At 31.3% G+C, this 12,187-nt stretch overlaps 2 protein-coding genes across 2 annotated transcripts; both read left to right on the top strand.

The window, feature by feature from the left end:
* The first annotated feature begins 202 nt into the window (after positions 1-202).
* Positions 203-2,917, top strand: LOC129874564 (suberization-associated anionic peroxidase 2). Its single transcript, XM_055949861.1, has 3 exons — positions 203-614; positions 1,423-1,620; positions 2,255-2,917. The coding sequence occupies exons 1-3, from the start codon at positions 273-275 to the stop codon at positions 2,804-2,806; spliced, it is 1,092 nt and encodes a 363-aa protein (XP_055805836.1). The 5' UTR covers positions 203-272; the 3' UTR covers positions 2,807-2,917.
* Positions 2,918-8,538: 5,621 nt separating this feature from the next.
* LOC129874775 (suberization-associated anionic peroxidase) lies at positions 8,539-11,009 on the top strand. Its single transcript, XM_055950128.1, has 3 exons — positions 8,539-8,933; positions 9,627-9,824; positions 10,305-11,009. The coding sequence occupies exons 1-3, from the start codon at positions 8,595-8,597 to the stop codon at positions 10,854-10,856; spliced, it is 1,089 nt and encodes a 362-aa protein (XP_055806103.1). The 5' UTR covers positions 8,539-8,594; the 3' UTR covers positions 10,857-11,009.
* Positions 11,010-12,187: the final 1,178 nt, after the last annotated feature.

Raw genomic sequence — 12,187 nt, 5'->3', positions numbered from 1 at the left:
GCATCACACGTAACACGGGCTAGAACAATAGGAAAGAAGGAAAAAAAAAACTTTGTACGTAGTACTACTTATATTTTACTAATAAAAGTCAATTCCACACCAAACCGTATTACACAATAATTTAAAGCAGAATTAAATAAGGCAAATTAATGACTAATAGTAAGTCTTCACTTGCCTATAAATAAAAGCATAAATAAAAGCAAAATCATCCCTAGCTATCGAAAACCTTTGTTTCCTCCAATAGATATCTATTGAATTAACTCAATTAAGTCATGGGTTTTCGTTTGAGTCATTTGAGCTTTGCATTGAGCGTTGTGGCACTTGCACTTGCAGGTGTTGCTATTTATAGAAATACTTATGAAGCCTTGATGATGAATAAGGGATCACTCCTCAAAAATGTTTCTCCAGATTTTGGTTTGTTGGAATCAAGCGCAGCCAGTATTTTAACTTTAAATGATAGGGAGAGAAATTTAGACAAGTACTTGAATCAGCAATTAACTCAGGAATCATGCGTTTTCTCAGCTGTACGAGGAGTTGTGGACAGTGCAATTGATGCAGAAACGCGCATGGGAGCTTCTCTCATTCGTCTTCACTTCCATGACTGCTTTGTTGATGTAAATATATATTTTCTTAATTCACCCTTTTCTATTTTGTGATGCTATTTGATGCACAAATTTAACAAACAAAAAAAGAAGATATTTTCAAATTTGTGACCTAAAACAAGTTATTGAGATTTGTATGACTTAAATCATCTAAATGGGATAAAAACAAGAATATTACAAGTTGAATGATCTATAATAGTATATATACTCCTTTTTATCTATTTTTATGACATTTTCTTTCTAAATTTAGGTAATATAGTTGCGTAAATATCTTATGTTTGTTTTAGAGCACAAGTTTTAAAGTCTTTCATTTTCTTTTAAATTTTTTGTCCAGTCAAACACTTTAATATAAATTAAAATAGAAAAAGTAGAACGATATTATTTTAGACAGATAAAAAAAAAGTACATATTATATTAAGTATAGTATATATTGAATCACTAACAAATTTTATGAGACTTATAATTAGACTTATGAGAACTGTTTTCTAGTACAGTGACAATGAAAGTTTTTGGGATTTTATCGGTGGAGGTTGGGTTCATTAGTGTAGTAGTTGTGAAGTTGCATCATGCATGGAACCATATCCTTGTACTTTTACTTTGCAATAAATTCACATTTTTTTAAAAATCAGGCCCAGCCTATTAATTACTTTGAAAAGTCTATTCTGCCTTTCAACTCTGTTTTGTCACAATCACTTTGCTTTTTATTTATTATGTTTATCTCTTCAAATAAAGCCTCTCATGTTTTCATAGTAAAAGCATATTCTACTTAATTATATATTTGACTAACTATAGCTATCTTTTTTTTTAATAAAAAAAACAGGGTTGTGATGGAGGTATTCTTCTAGATGATATTCCTGGATCATTCACCGGGGAGCAAACCTCACCACCCAACAACAACTCAGTCAGAGGCTTTGAAGTGATAGCACAAGCTAAACAAAGTGTTAAAGATACATGTCCCAACATATCTGTATCTTGTGCTGATATCTTAGCTATTGCTGCTCGTGATTCTATTGCAAAAGTAAGTTCATTATTTATTTTACAATTTTCAACTATCAAAATTAAATATTTCATCAAAACTAATCTCATCATAATTTGTATTCAAACCAAACAGCTCCTAAATTTCATTAACTTATTATATATCTCTTACAATGCCGCGATTCAAATTTAATCGGGGATCCAATTTAGATTCGATCCGAACACCGAGTGGAAAATAAAATAAAAAAACTTATAACATCTAATTATATATCCATATCTATCGTGAATAACAATAAGAAACGGGACATTTGATCGAACTCAAATGACAACTTCTAGAAGGTGAGAATTCTACAATGAGACCAAATTCTGGTCCTCATCCACGGCCAATGCGAAAATTTTGACACCTCGTACGCTCAAGCTTGGATAATATAATATGGGTCAATAGTTAGTAAACTAATAAGAAATAAGTTGAGTTTGGCTTTGATAATATGATAAAATAATTGATTTGAGCTAACTCAACTCCTAAAACTCTAGAAAATAGAATATAATAAATAACTTGTTAGAATTAGCCATATATGACTTATTCATCATTTTTATCAGATTACCTCTTAATTAATGTTTATCACCAAAATTTAATCAAGCTCTCGCAACTTAAACTCTATTTTCGTATATGCCAGTTAGGAGGACAAAATTATACCGTTGCATTAGGGAGAAGCGATGCTACAACGGCCAACTTCACTGGTGCTTTAACTCAACTTCCAGCTCCATCCGACAACCTGACTGTCCAAATACAGAAATTCAGCGACAAAAATTTCACTGTCCGTGAATTGGTGGCGCTAGCTGGCGCACACACGGTGGGTTTCGCCAGGTGTGCCACCGTGTGCGTCAGCACCAACGTTAATCCTGCCGCACAACTCCAATGCAACTGTTCCGCCACGCTAACTGATTCCAATTTGCAACAATTGGATACAACTCCTGGTGTGTTCGACAAAGTTTACTATGATAACTTAAACAACAATCAGGGGATAATGTTCTCGGATCAAGTTTTGACTGGGAATACCACAACTGCTGCTGTTGTAACGACTTATAGCAACGATGTTAACGTTTTCTTGGGAGATTTTGCTGCTGCCATGATCAAGATGGGGAACTTGCCTCCCTCAGCTGGCGCTCAATTGGAAATTCGCGATGTTTGCAGCAGGGTTAATCCCACTTCTGTGGCTTCTATGTGAAAACAAGGAAAACTTTAAATTCGGAAATTTTATGTAACTTATCGCACTCTTAGTTGCTTCATGTTTTCTTCAAAATAAAAGAATCACTGGCTCCAGAATGTACTTCTGTTAGCTGTTTTGTAACTCTTGTTTTCATCGATCCTTTCAGTATTATCAGTTGATGCAATGCATATGTTACTTATAATATTTGCTTTCATCACTAGTGTTGGTGAATTTTTTTTAATCGAACTAGTTAAGGAGCTGAGAGTAGCTAGTTCAATATATATCCGGTAATATATTCGTTGTTAGAAATTAAAAATCTGACAACAGAAACAAGAAAGGCTTCAGGCACATGTAGTATACAGTGATTATTTTCAAGATACCACAAGCCAAGTTTATGCATGTAGATTTAATCTCTACTCCAACAAACAAAGGATTTAGAGGCAATAATATATATATTATCGTTATATTTTATTTAGTAACAATGCTATTAACTTAATTGATGCTAAATGCTTTTGTAGCAATAAATACTTATGCTAAAAGTAAAATTTATTGCCAGGTCTCTTTTACTGTAGTAATGCTACTTTGTAATGTAGGGAAATTTGTTCTTTATAGAGACTAGACTAGAGTAGAGACTAGATCTTTTGAAAGAGAGTTTTTTCTTATTGAGCGGACATGCATATTCAATTTTATCGCAACTCAAATTCTACATTCTAAATTTAAATAACGAACAATCATTGAATGCATATCACACACCATTACATTAATAAAGGATAGGCTTGGAATTAAAGAAGCGAGAATATATATAGTCCACAAGACACAATGGACTGGGTTGCAACTCAATCTTGTATTACTTAGGTGAATACATGGTTCTAATATCTCATAATGACTATCGAATCGAAATCAATAATTCGAATTAAAAAATATTATCGATTTATTGGATATGGGCTATTGAGTCGGCAGTTATGGTAACAATTTTGATTTCTTTTTATATCTGTTATCGAATCTTAACGGTTTGAAGTTTTTTCTAAAAGATAATTAATAAATTATATTAATATCAATTGATATTTAAAGTTCTCGACTTAAGATTTAGTTTCATACTTTTATTTCTGATTGTCTCAAACTCTCGATTATTCTACAAAGTTTCAATATTTGATTTTGTGCAAGTCAACTCATGTGCATGATTCATTTAATTTTTTGTATCGAATCAAATCAAACCGACTGATACAGCCCTATTGGCGATCCCACCCTTTCTGATCACTACAGTGGGGGTTCCTCTTAGAAAAACGAACAGCTGTAGGTTTAAGATGTGACAAATAATAACAACTATAATTGGATGTAAATTGTAATTAATTCGAAAAACTAAATTTTAATTCTATTTATTATTCTTACTCAATAAAGAAATTGTCGGCACCGAGATTTCGTTTGATACGCAACCATGTGCTTATTCCAAATTCTAGAAGATAGACTACTATTTGTTCGACGAAAAATGAGGTTTGGACTTTGGACCATTGAGCCTTTGACATTTTGCTACAACATATTCATATAACCCAAAAATAAAGGACAAACACAATTTAGGTTTGTTTGATACGAATAAAATATTTTTCATGTAAAATATTTTTTTTTGAAAAATTATTTAAAAATTGCTAGAAAAATAAGTAAATTTCTTTTTTTTTTGTGTGTGTGGTGATAAAAAATATTATCATAAAAATATTTTTGTAAAATATCTATACAAATGCTATGGAAGGAGAAGGTGAGAATATAGAGTGGAGATAAAGATGAGGTGTATTGGAGGTTGGGAAAAATAAAATCAATATAAGAAATTTATTTTCCTAAAAAAATATATTAACAAACATGGAAAATTTGTTGGGGGAGGAAGCAATACAACTCAAGTTTGATATGATAATAAATAATGAAAATAAATTGGACACGGAAATTTTACGTGGAAACCCCTAGGGAAAAACCACAGGGTAGAAGGATCTTACTATGATACAAGGCGAAAACAACAGTTAACACTTCTCTCTTGTAAAAGGAACAACTCACTAAAGAGGACACTCAAGACTACAATATTTATTTTGGTGTATAACTCTTTTTGTGTTCTTACTCTTTTGAATTGTATTTTGTGGGATAATCTAAATGAGGGCAAGAGGCCCTCTATCTATAGGAAACTAGAAACGCGTAAAATTCGTGTAAAATCCTCCCTTTTTGACTATGCGTTTTGTTTCCTTTTTGACTAAGCGTTCAAAACGCGTTTTGTTCCCTTTTTGACTATGCGTTCAAAACGCGTTTTGTAGTATTTGACTATTTTGCAAAATTAACCTAACACGCGGATGGTTGGTATGGAGTAAAAAAATTTAATTTTTTTCACTTGTTTGAATATTTTAGAAAATAAGATTTTTTAAGTTAGAAAATGACTCTTGTGATAAGATTATATGTTGATTGTATCCTTTCAATTCTTTCGCTACACCCATCCGGCCACCCGATATCCAACATCAATCTGGTAGTGCTTATCTTGATTATATATAATTTTCTTGAGATGATAATAGAAGAAAAAAAAATTAAAAAAATCACAAAGCTCCACCCACGTTCTCCTTTCTCCCAAGGGTTTACAATTCGTGTTTCCTCACATAAAATGAATTTGTCAAATACGTACCTAAAACAAAATTGACACTTCCATTAAAAAACAATTGACTAATATAAGCATGCTTAAGCCACACTCATATGATAAAGATAGTCTCTCAAATAAATTTATATATAATTTATTATAAATTGCTGTATTTAAAATAATATTAAATTTTCAGGTGTGGAACTTCAGTTTTGCTTTTAAAATTTCTTATATTTAACTTTGCCAATTAAAAATGATTATGTCATTTTCTTTAATTAGTTACGGTTATATATATATTCGTAAGTTCCAAACATTCATTTGTTGATTAACCAAGCTTTTTTTTATTATATAATTTCATACCCTTCTTCAATTTATGGAAATTATTTTTAAGCAAATAGAAGCAATATTAGTAGTCTATTAATTTCATTTTTAGGACAAAGATTGGTCAAACTAATTAACCTAGAACTTATGATTTTATTTTGGCACATGTTTAGTATTCGATTTATAGATTTTACTAGTTTAAATCGATGCCAAATGAGTTCACTAAAGAATACACTGCTCTTTATTAAATTTTTTATTATTTTTAAGATTTAAACTCAAAACTCATATTAATTGGTGGAATTACGACCATCCCACCATTCTCTTTAGGGAATATTTAAAATTGAACCATAACTGATAAGCTAATCACAAAATTGACTTATTGACTTATTAATATTGGGTTATCGGATTAACGATTGGTGAACGGATTAAAATTTTATAATTAATAATTTATTGGTGCGGGAAAGTATTACTCAATTTTCTTATTGAGTAAACCATTAACCCGTTAAGAATTATCGTAGTTATATTTTTACAGTAAGTATATTTGTTACACAAATACTTATGTGCATGCATTCTCAAAATTATAGAATTATCAGTTTAAGTAAAGCTAAAAAAATGATTTGTTTGATTGGAGATAAATATATTGGTGAGTGAAAGTAAGAGAAAGGACCATGAAATAATTAAAACAATATACCGTCCGATAACTGGTCGCTAATTACTAATTTGCTATTGAACCAACCAATAACTTATTAATTGACTAGCGAATTGATATATTTAAAAATCAATATTCGATAAGTCAAACTACTAAACATAATTATCCACACGATCCATCCAATAAGGGGCCCTAATTCCCTTGGTAGAAATCCAATATTATTTTTAGTCCATGATCTTTTAACGTCCTCCGGCGCTTATATGGTCAAATTTGTAACCATATTAGTGAAATGTTGGGTGCTTCCATAATATTAAAAAACAACAAGTGTGGAACTTTAGTTTTTTCTTTTAAAATCCAAATATTCATTTGTTGATTAACTAAGCTTTTACTTTTATAGTCGTAGGCTTCTTGAATTTATAAAAATTATTTTTAAGCAACTAAAAAAAATATTAGTACTCTGTATTTATTTTATTTTGTAAGACATTATTTGACTAAAATTAGAGCATAATATTTTTGCATATGTATCAATGATAGAAGAATATTTTAATACACTTGAGTTAATAAATAGGTGATTATTGATCCATCAAAATTTGAATTGAAATGATTTGGGCTAAAAATTGGTCATAACTTGTTCAATTCTTCCCAAGTTATAATTTCTTTCTTTCTTTGAATTACTTTTAGTACCTAATAAAACTTTTTATAAATATTGGGTCATTCACACGAATGTCCTTATTTTGGAGTGGTCTTTAATCCCCCTCCTCAAATTTTTGCCTAACATTTAAGTAACAAAAATGTGGCTAAAAATATCCCTGATTTGGAAAAATAAAAATAAAATCCCTAGACAAATGTTATGTGTTACAAGGAAAAAAGATTCTCAAGGCACAAGTTATGCCATTGCATAACTTATTCATAAGTATAAGGCTAAGTTCTCTAAACTTCCTTAACAATAACAAGGCAAAATCTGTGATGCATAAGTTATGTTTTACAAAACATAACTTATTCATATGATCTTATGTTGATTGAGACTAAATTCTCTATTTATTCTACAAAAATTTACAATGCAGCAAGGTAAAATTCGCAAGGTACATGAAGTTATGCCTTATAAGGCGTTACTTACTCTTAAAGAACTTATACTAATTGTGGCCAAGTTCTCTAAATGTTTTGTAAATTAAATGATACACAACTTATAATTTTTTACCTTGTAAAATTAGATCATAGTTTATGATTTATTGGCCATAATGTTTTATTAAATAAGAAGCAAGGACGTACAAAAATATATTTTGTGAGGTAGCTGTTGCATAGAATAGAGTTTATCCATTGTACACATGAAGAAAAGCGTTGCGGCTTTCTATGGAAACTAAAAAAAGAAAGAAAAGAAATGTACTTATTATTATTTGTTCAACTATATGCTGGAACGAGGCTTTCTTATTTTCTAAGTTTGAAATTTGTATTCAAAGACTTTTCTTCTCACTGTACGACGTATTCATTTATACCAATGTCAAACCAAATCAATGACTAACATATATCAACTGAAAAATTAGCCGTAGATATTTGTCAATAATATTACACTATAGATTTAGAATTAATATCTTAGCTTTAGTTTATTTGTCCATACTTAATTCCTTAATTTTGGTGCGCTCTTTTCAATTCAACTTTTCTCTCTCACATATATACAAACTCGGTTCAAGTAGTTATGCAAGGATCTGGCCCCAATCCTTTATCCAAGTTAATAAATTGTTTTTATTCGGTCAAACAACATACTAAATAATTAAATTAAAACAAATTGGAGATATCTTCTTTGTTGTCGATTAAAAGGAAACTAATATCTTTGCCCCAAATGAGAAAAGAAACATAAATGGATATTGTGATCACAACAATAACAACATATTCAGTGAAATCCTACTAAATGAGATCTAAAAAAGATGGAGTATATGCAAACCTTATGTCTAACCTTTGACATAATTATTGGAGAAACATAGCTAAAGGGAAACATCACACGGAACACGGCTAGAACTATAGGAAAGAAGAAAAAACCTTGTACGAATACTATTGTTAATAAAAGTCAATTGCACACCAAACATCAATTTTCAGTTTGTAGTTAAACAATAATTTAAAGCAGAATTCTTAATGACTAATAGTAAGTCTTCACTTGCCTATAAATAGAGGCATAAATAAAAAGCAAAATCATCCCTATCGAAAGCCTTTGTTTCCTCCATAGACATTTCAATTAAGTCATGGCTTTTCGTTTGAGTCATTTGAGTTTTGCATTGAGCCTTGTGGCACTTGCCCTTGCAGGTGTTGCTATTTATAGAAATACTTATGAAGCCATGATGGATAAGGGGTCACTCCTCCAAAATGTTGCTCCAATTTTTGGTTCGTTGGAATCAGGCGTAGCCAGTATTTTAACCTTAAATAATAGGGGGAGAAATTCAGACAAGTACTTGAGACAACAACAAACTCCGGAGGCATGCGTTTTCTCAGCTGTACGAGGAGTTGTGGACAGTGCCATTGATGCAGAAACACGCATGGGAGCTTCTCTCATTCGTCTCCACTTCCATGACTGTTTCGTTGATGTAAATACATATTTTCTTTACTCTTTTCTATGGTATTTGATTATGCACAAATTTAAGAAAACAAAGAATTATTTTGAAAAAAATTGTGAGTTAAAACAAGTTATATATTGAGACTTCATGACGATAAATCATCTAAATAGGATTAAAATGAGAATTTTGAGTTGTCTAGAACAATATATTCCTTTTTTCGTCTAATTTCTGTGACATTTTCTCCTTTTAAGTCAAGTAAAAAAAATGTTATCCTTATATATTTAGTAACAACTTAATTTTAATTTTTTCATTCTATTCTCAATAAATTAAATTGAACTTCTTATTTTATCCTTAGTAAAATAATTTATAGTCACATAAATATTTTATGCTTGCTTATAACCATAAATTTTAAAATTCTTTCATTTTCTCTTAAATTCTTCCAGCCAAACACTTTAATACAAATTGAAATGGAAAGAGCAAGGAAGATATTATTTTTGAGGATAGATTATATAGAAAGAGTACAATGTAGGTGTAGTAAATAAATTGAATCTGAGTGTATACTTCTTTTGTTTTCCTTATATTTATCCATAAGGGCAGCCCGGTGCACTGCCTTCAAACTCTCTCTCTTTTTATGGCTGTCACTTAGCTTTTCTTATGTTTAGCTATATCTTTTCTGGTTGACTAATTATAGCTATCTTCTTTTTTTTATGAAAATAAAAATAGGGTTGTGATGGAGGTATTCTTCTAGACGATATTCCTGGATCATTCACAGGGGAACAAACCTCACCACCCAATAATAATTCAGCTAGAGGTTATGAAGTGATAGCACAAGCTAAACAAAGTGTTAAAGATACATGCCCCAATATATCTGTATCTTGTGCCGACATATTAGCTATTGCTGCTCGTGATTCTATTGCTAAAGTAAGATTCATTATTCACTTTACAACTTTATTACTGTCAAAATTAAATATGAATAAGAAGAAATGGATATTTGATCTAATTCAAAAGCCAACATAGAAGTTGAGAATTGTCCAAAGAGACCAAATTCCACATCCACAACCAATGTGGAAATTCTGACATACTCCGCATGCTAAGGCCTCCCAATTGCAGCGGAGATAATATGATAATATAATATGGGGTTCAATATTTGGTAAATCAAGGATTGAATTTAGTTTGACTCTTATAATATGACAAAGAAATTGACTTGGGCAGTTGAGCTAACTCAAACTCAAAAACCTCTGAAAAATAAAATATAATAAGTAACATGTTACAATTAACCAATAAAATTACACTGATCAATGTATATAACTTATCTATCATTTTTATGAGGTGGCCTCTCAATGTATACTTAAGTTTCAATTCATATAATGTGAACTTAAAAACTATTTTTGTATATGACAGCTAGGAGGACAAACTTATAATGTTGCACTAGGGAGAAGCGATGCTAGAACTGCCAATTTCACTGGTGCTTTAACTCAACTTCCAGCTCCATTCGACAACCTAACTGTCCAAATACAGAAATTCAGCGATAAAAATTTCACCGTCCGTGAAATGGTGGCGCTAGCTGGCGCGCACACGGTGGGTTTCGCCAGGTGTGTTACCGTGTGCACCAGCGCCAACGTTAATCCTGCCGCACAACTCCAATGCAACTGTTCCGCCATGCTAACTGATTCCAATTTGCAACAATTGGATACAACTCCTGGTGTGTTCGACAAAGTTTACTACGATAACTTAAACAACAATCAGGGGATAATGTTCTCGGATCAAGTTTTGACTGGGAATACCACAACTGCTGCTGTTGTAACGACTTATAGCAACGATGTTAACGTTTTCTTGGGAGATTTTGCTGCTGCCATGATCAAGATGGGGAACTTGCCTCCCTCAGCTGGCGCTCAATTGGAAATTCGCGATGTTTGCAGCAGGGTTAATCCCACTTCTGTGGCTTCTATGTGAAAAAAAAAGAAGGAAAACTTGAAATTCCGAAATTTTTAAAAACTTATTTCACGATTACTTGCATCATGCTTTCTTCAAAATAAAAGAATCACTGGCTCCAGAATGTGGTTCTGGTATTTGTTTTGTAATTTATATATAATATTTGTTTTCATCCTTTTCAGTATTATGATCAGTTGATGCCATGCATATTTTCCAAAATATATGAATATTGTTTTCCTTTTGTGCTAGTGTTGGTGAATATTTTTTTTTAATCGTACTAGTTAAGGAGCTATCAGATAGTTCAATTAGTAAATATATTTGTTATTAGAATATATTACCTCGATGTCTGTCGTCTATCAGTACTAATTTGTCGAGAAGTGGATACGTGTCATCTCACTTGTCTAATTGGTCAAATAAGTAAATTAACTTCTACTATGACAACTTGAGTTTTCCCACTTATACTTTAGGTGAAGATTTACCAAAGTAAATTGGGTACAATATTTATGATTGGTACATACATAGTTTCCAGACCAACATATATATACTTGGTACATACATAGTTTCGAGACTAAATGTCTATTTGACTTAACTTATTTTAAGTATGTTATAAGCTGAAAATTGTCACTAAACTAAAAAAAATAAGTTCGGTTACCCCAACTTATTTTTAAAATTTTTTTTTTTGGCTTATAAGCTGTTTTAGATAAATTAATTCAAACAGACCCAATTAATATTTGAGCTTATTTTAAGCATAAAATAACTTTAAGTTGGTCAGCCAAACACTCAAAAAAACTGAAAGCAGCGTATAAACCAATCCTAACGGGTTCTAATATTTTCCTCGAGAAAGTCACAACTTTTCTTTCCCGGCTCACTTCAATGGCATACAGACAAGGTTCTCAAATAGAGAAGTCTTAAGGAGTGTTTTCTCTTAAAAAGGGTTTGTGCGGTGTGAATTTGAATGAATCAAACCAATAAATTTCACATATTATATGCTTATTTCAGACAACTAACTACATTGGGTCTCTTCCTGAAGGCTACAGAATGTGGTTCTGGTATTTGTTTTGTAATTTATAATATTTCTTTTCATCCTTTCAGTATTATGATCAGTTGATGCAATGTATATGTTCCTAAATATATGAATATTATCTTCCCAGTGTGCTGTGCTATTATCTTCCCAAGGGTCTAGTCAATGAAAGGGTCCACGGTTTTTTAAGGATAGGCTTGAAATTAAAGAAGCGTGCATTATAGTCTTTACATATCTTTAAGGAAAGTAGGTGAACCTAGCATTAACTAGAGGACCCAAACAAAACTAGGGGGCCAAAATTATTTGAAGGCATCATTGGTTCCAACCACAT

This window comes from Solanum dulcamara, chromosome 11, assembly GCF_947179165.1.
Source record: "Solanum dulcamara chromosome 11, daSolDulc1.2, whole genome shotgun sequence".
NCBI classification, from domain to species: Eukaryota; Viridiplantae; Streptophyta; class Magnoliopsida; order Solanales; family Solanaceae; genus Solanum; species Solanum dulcamara.
This window is presented reverse-complemented; position numbering and strand designations above follow the sequence as displayed.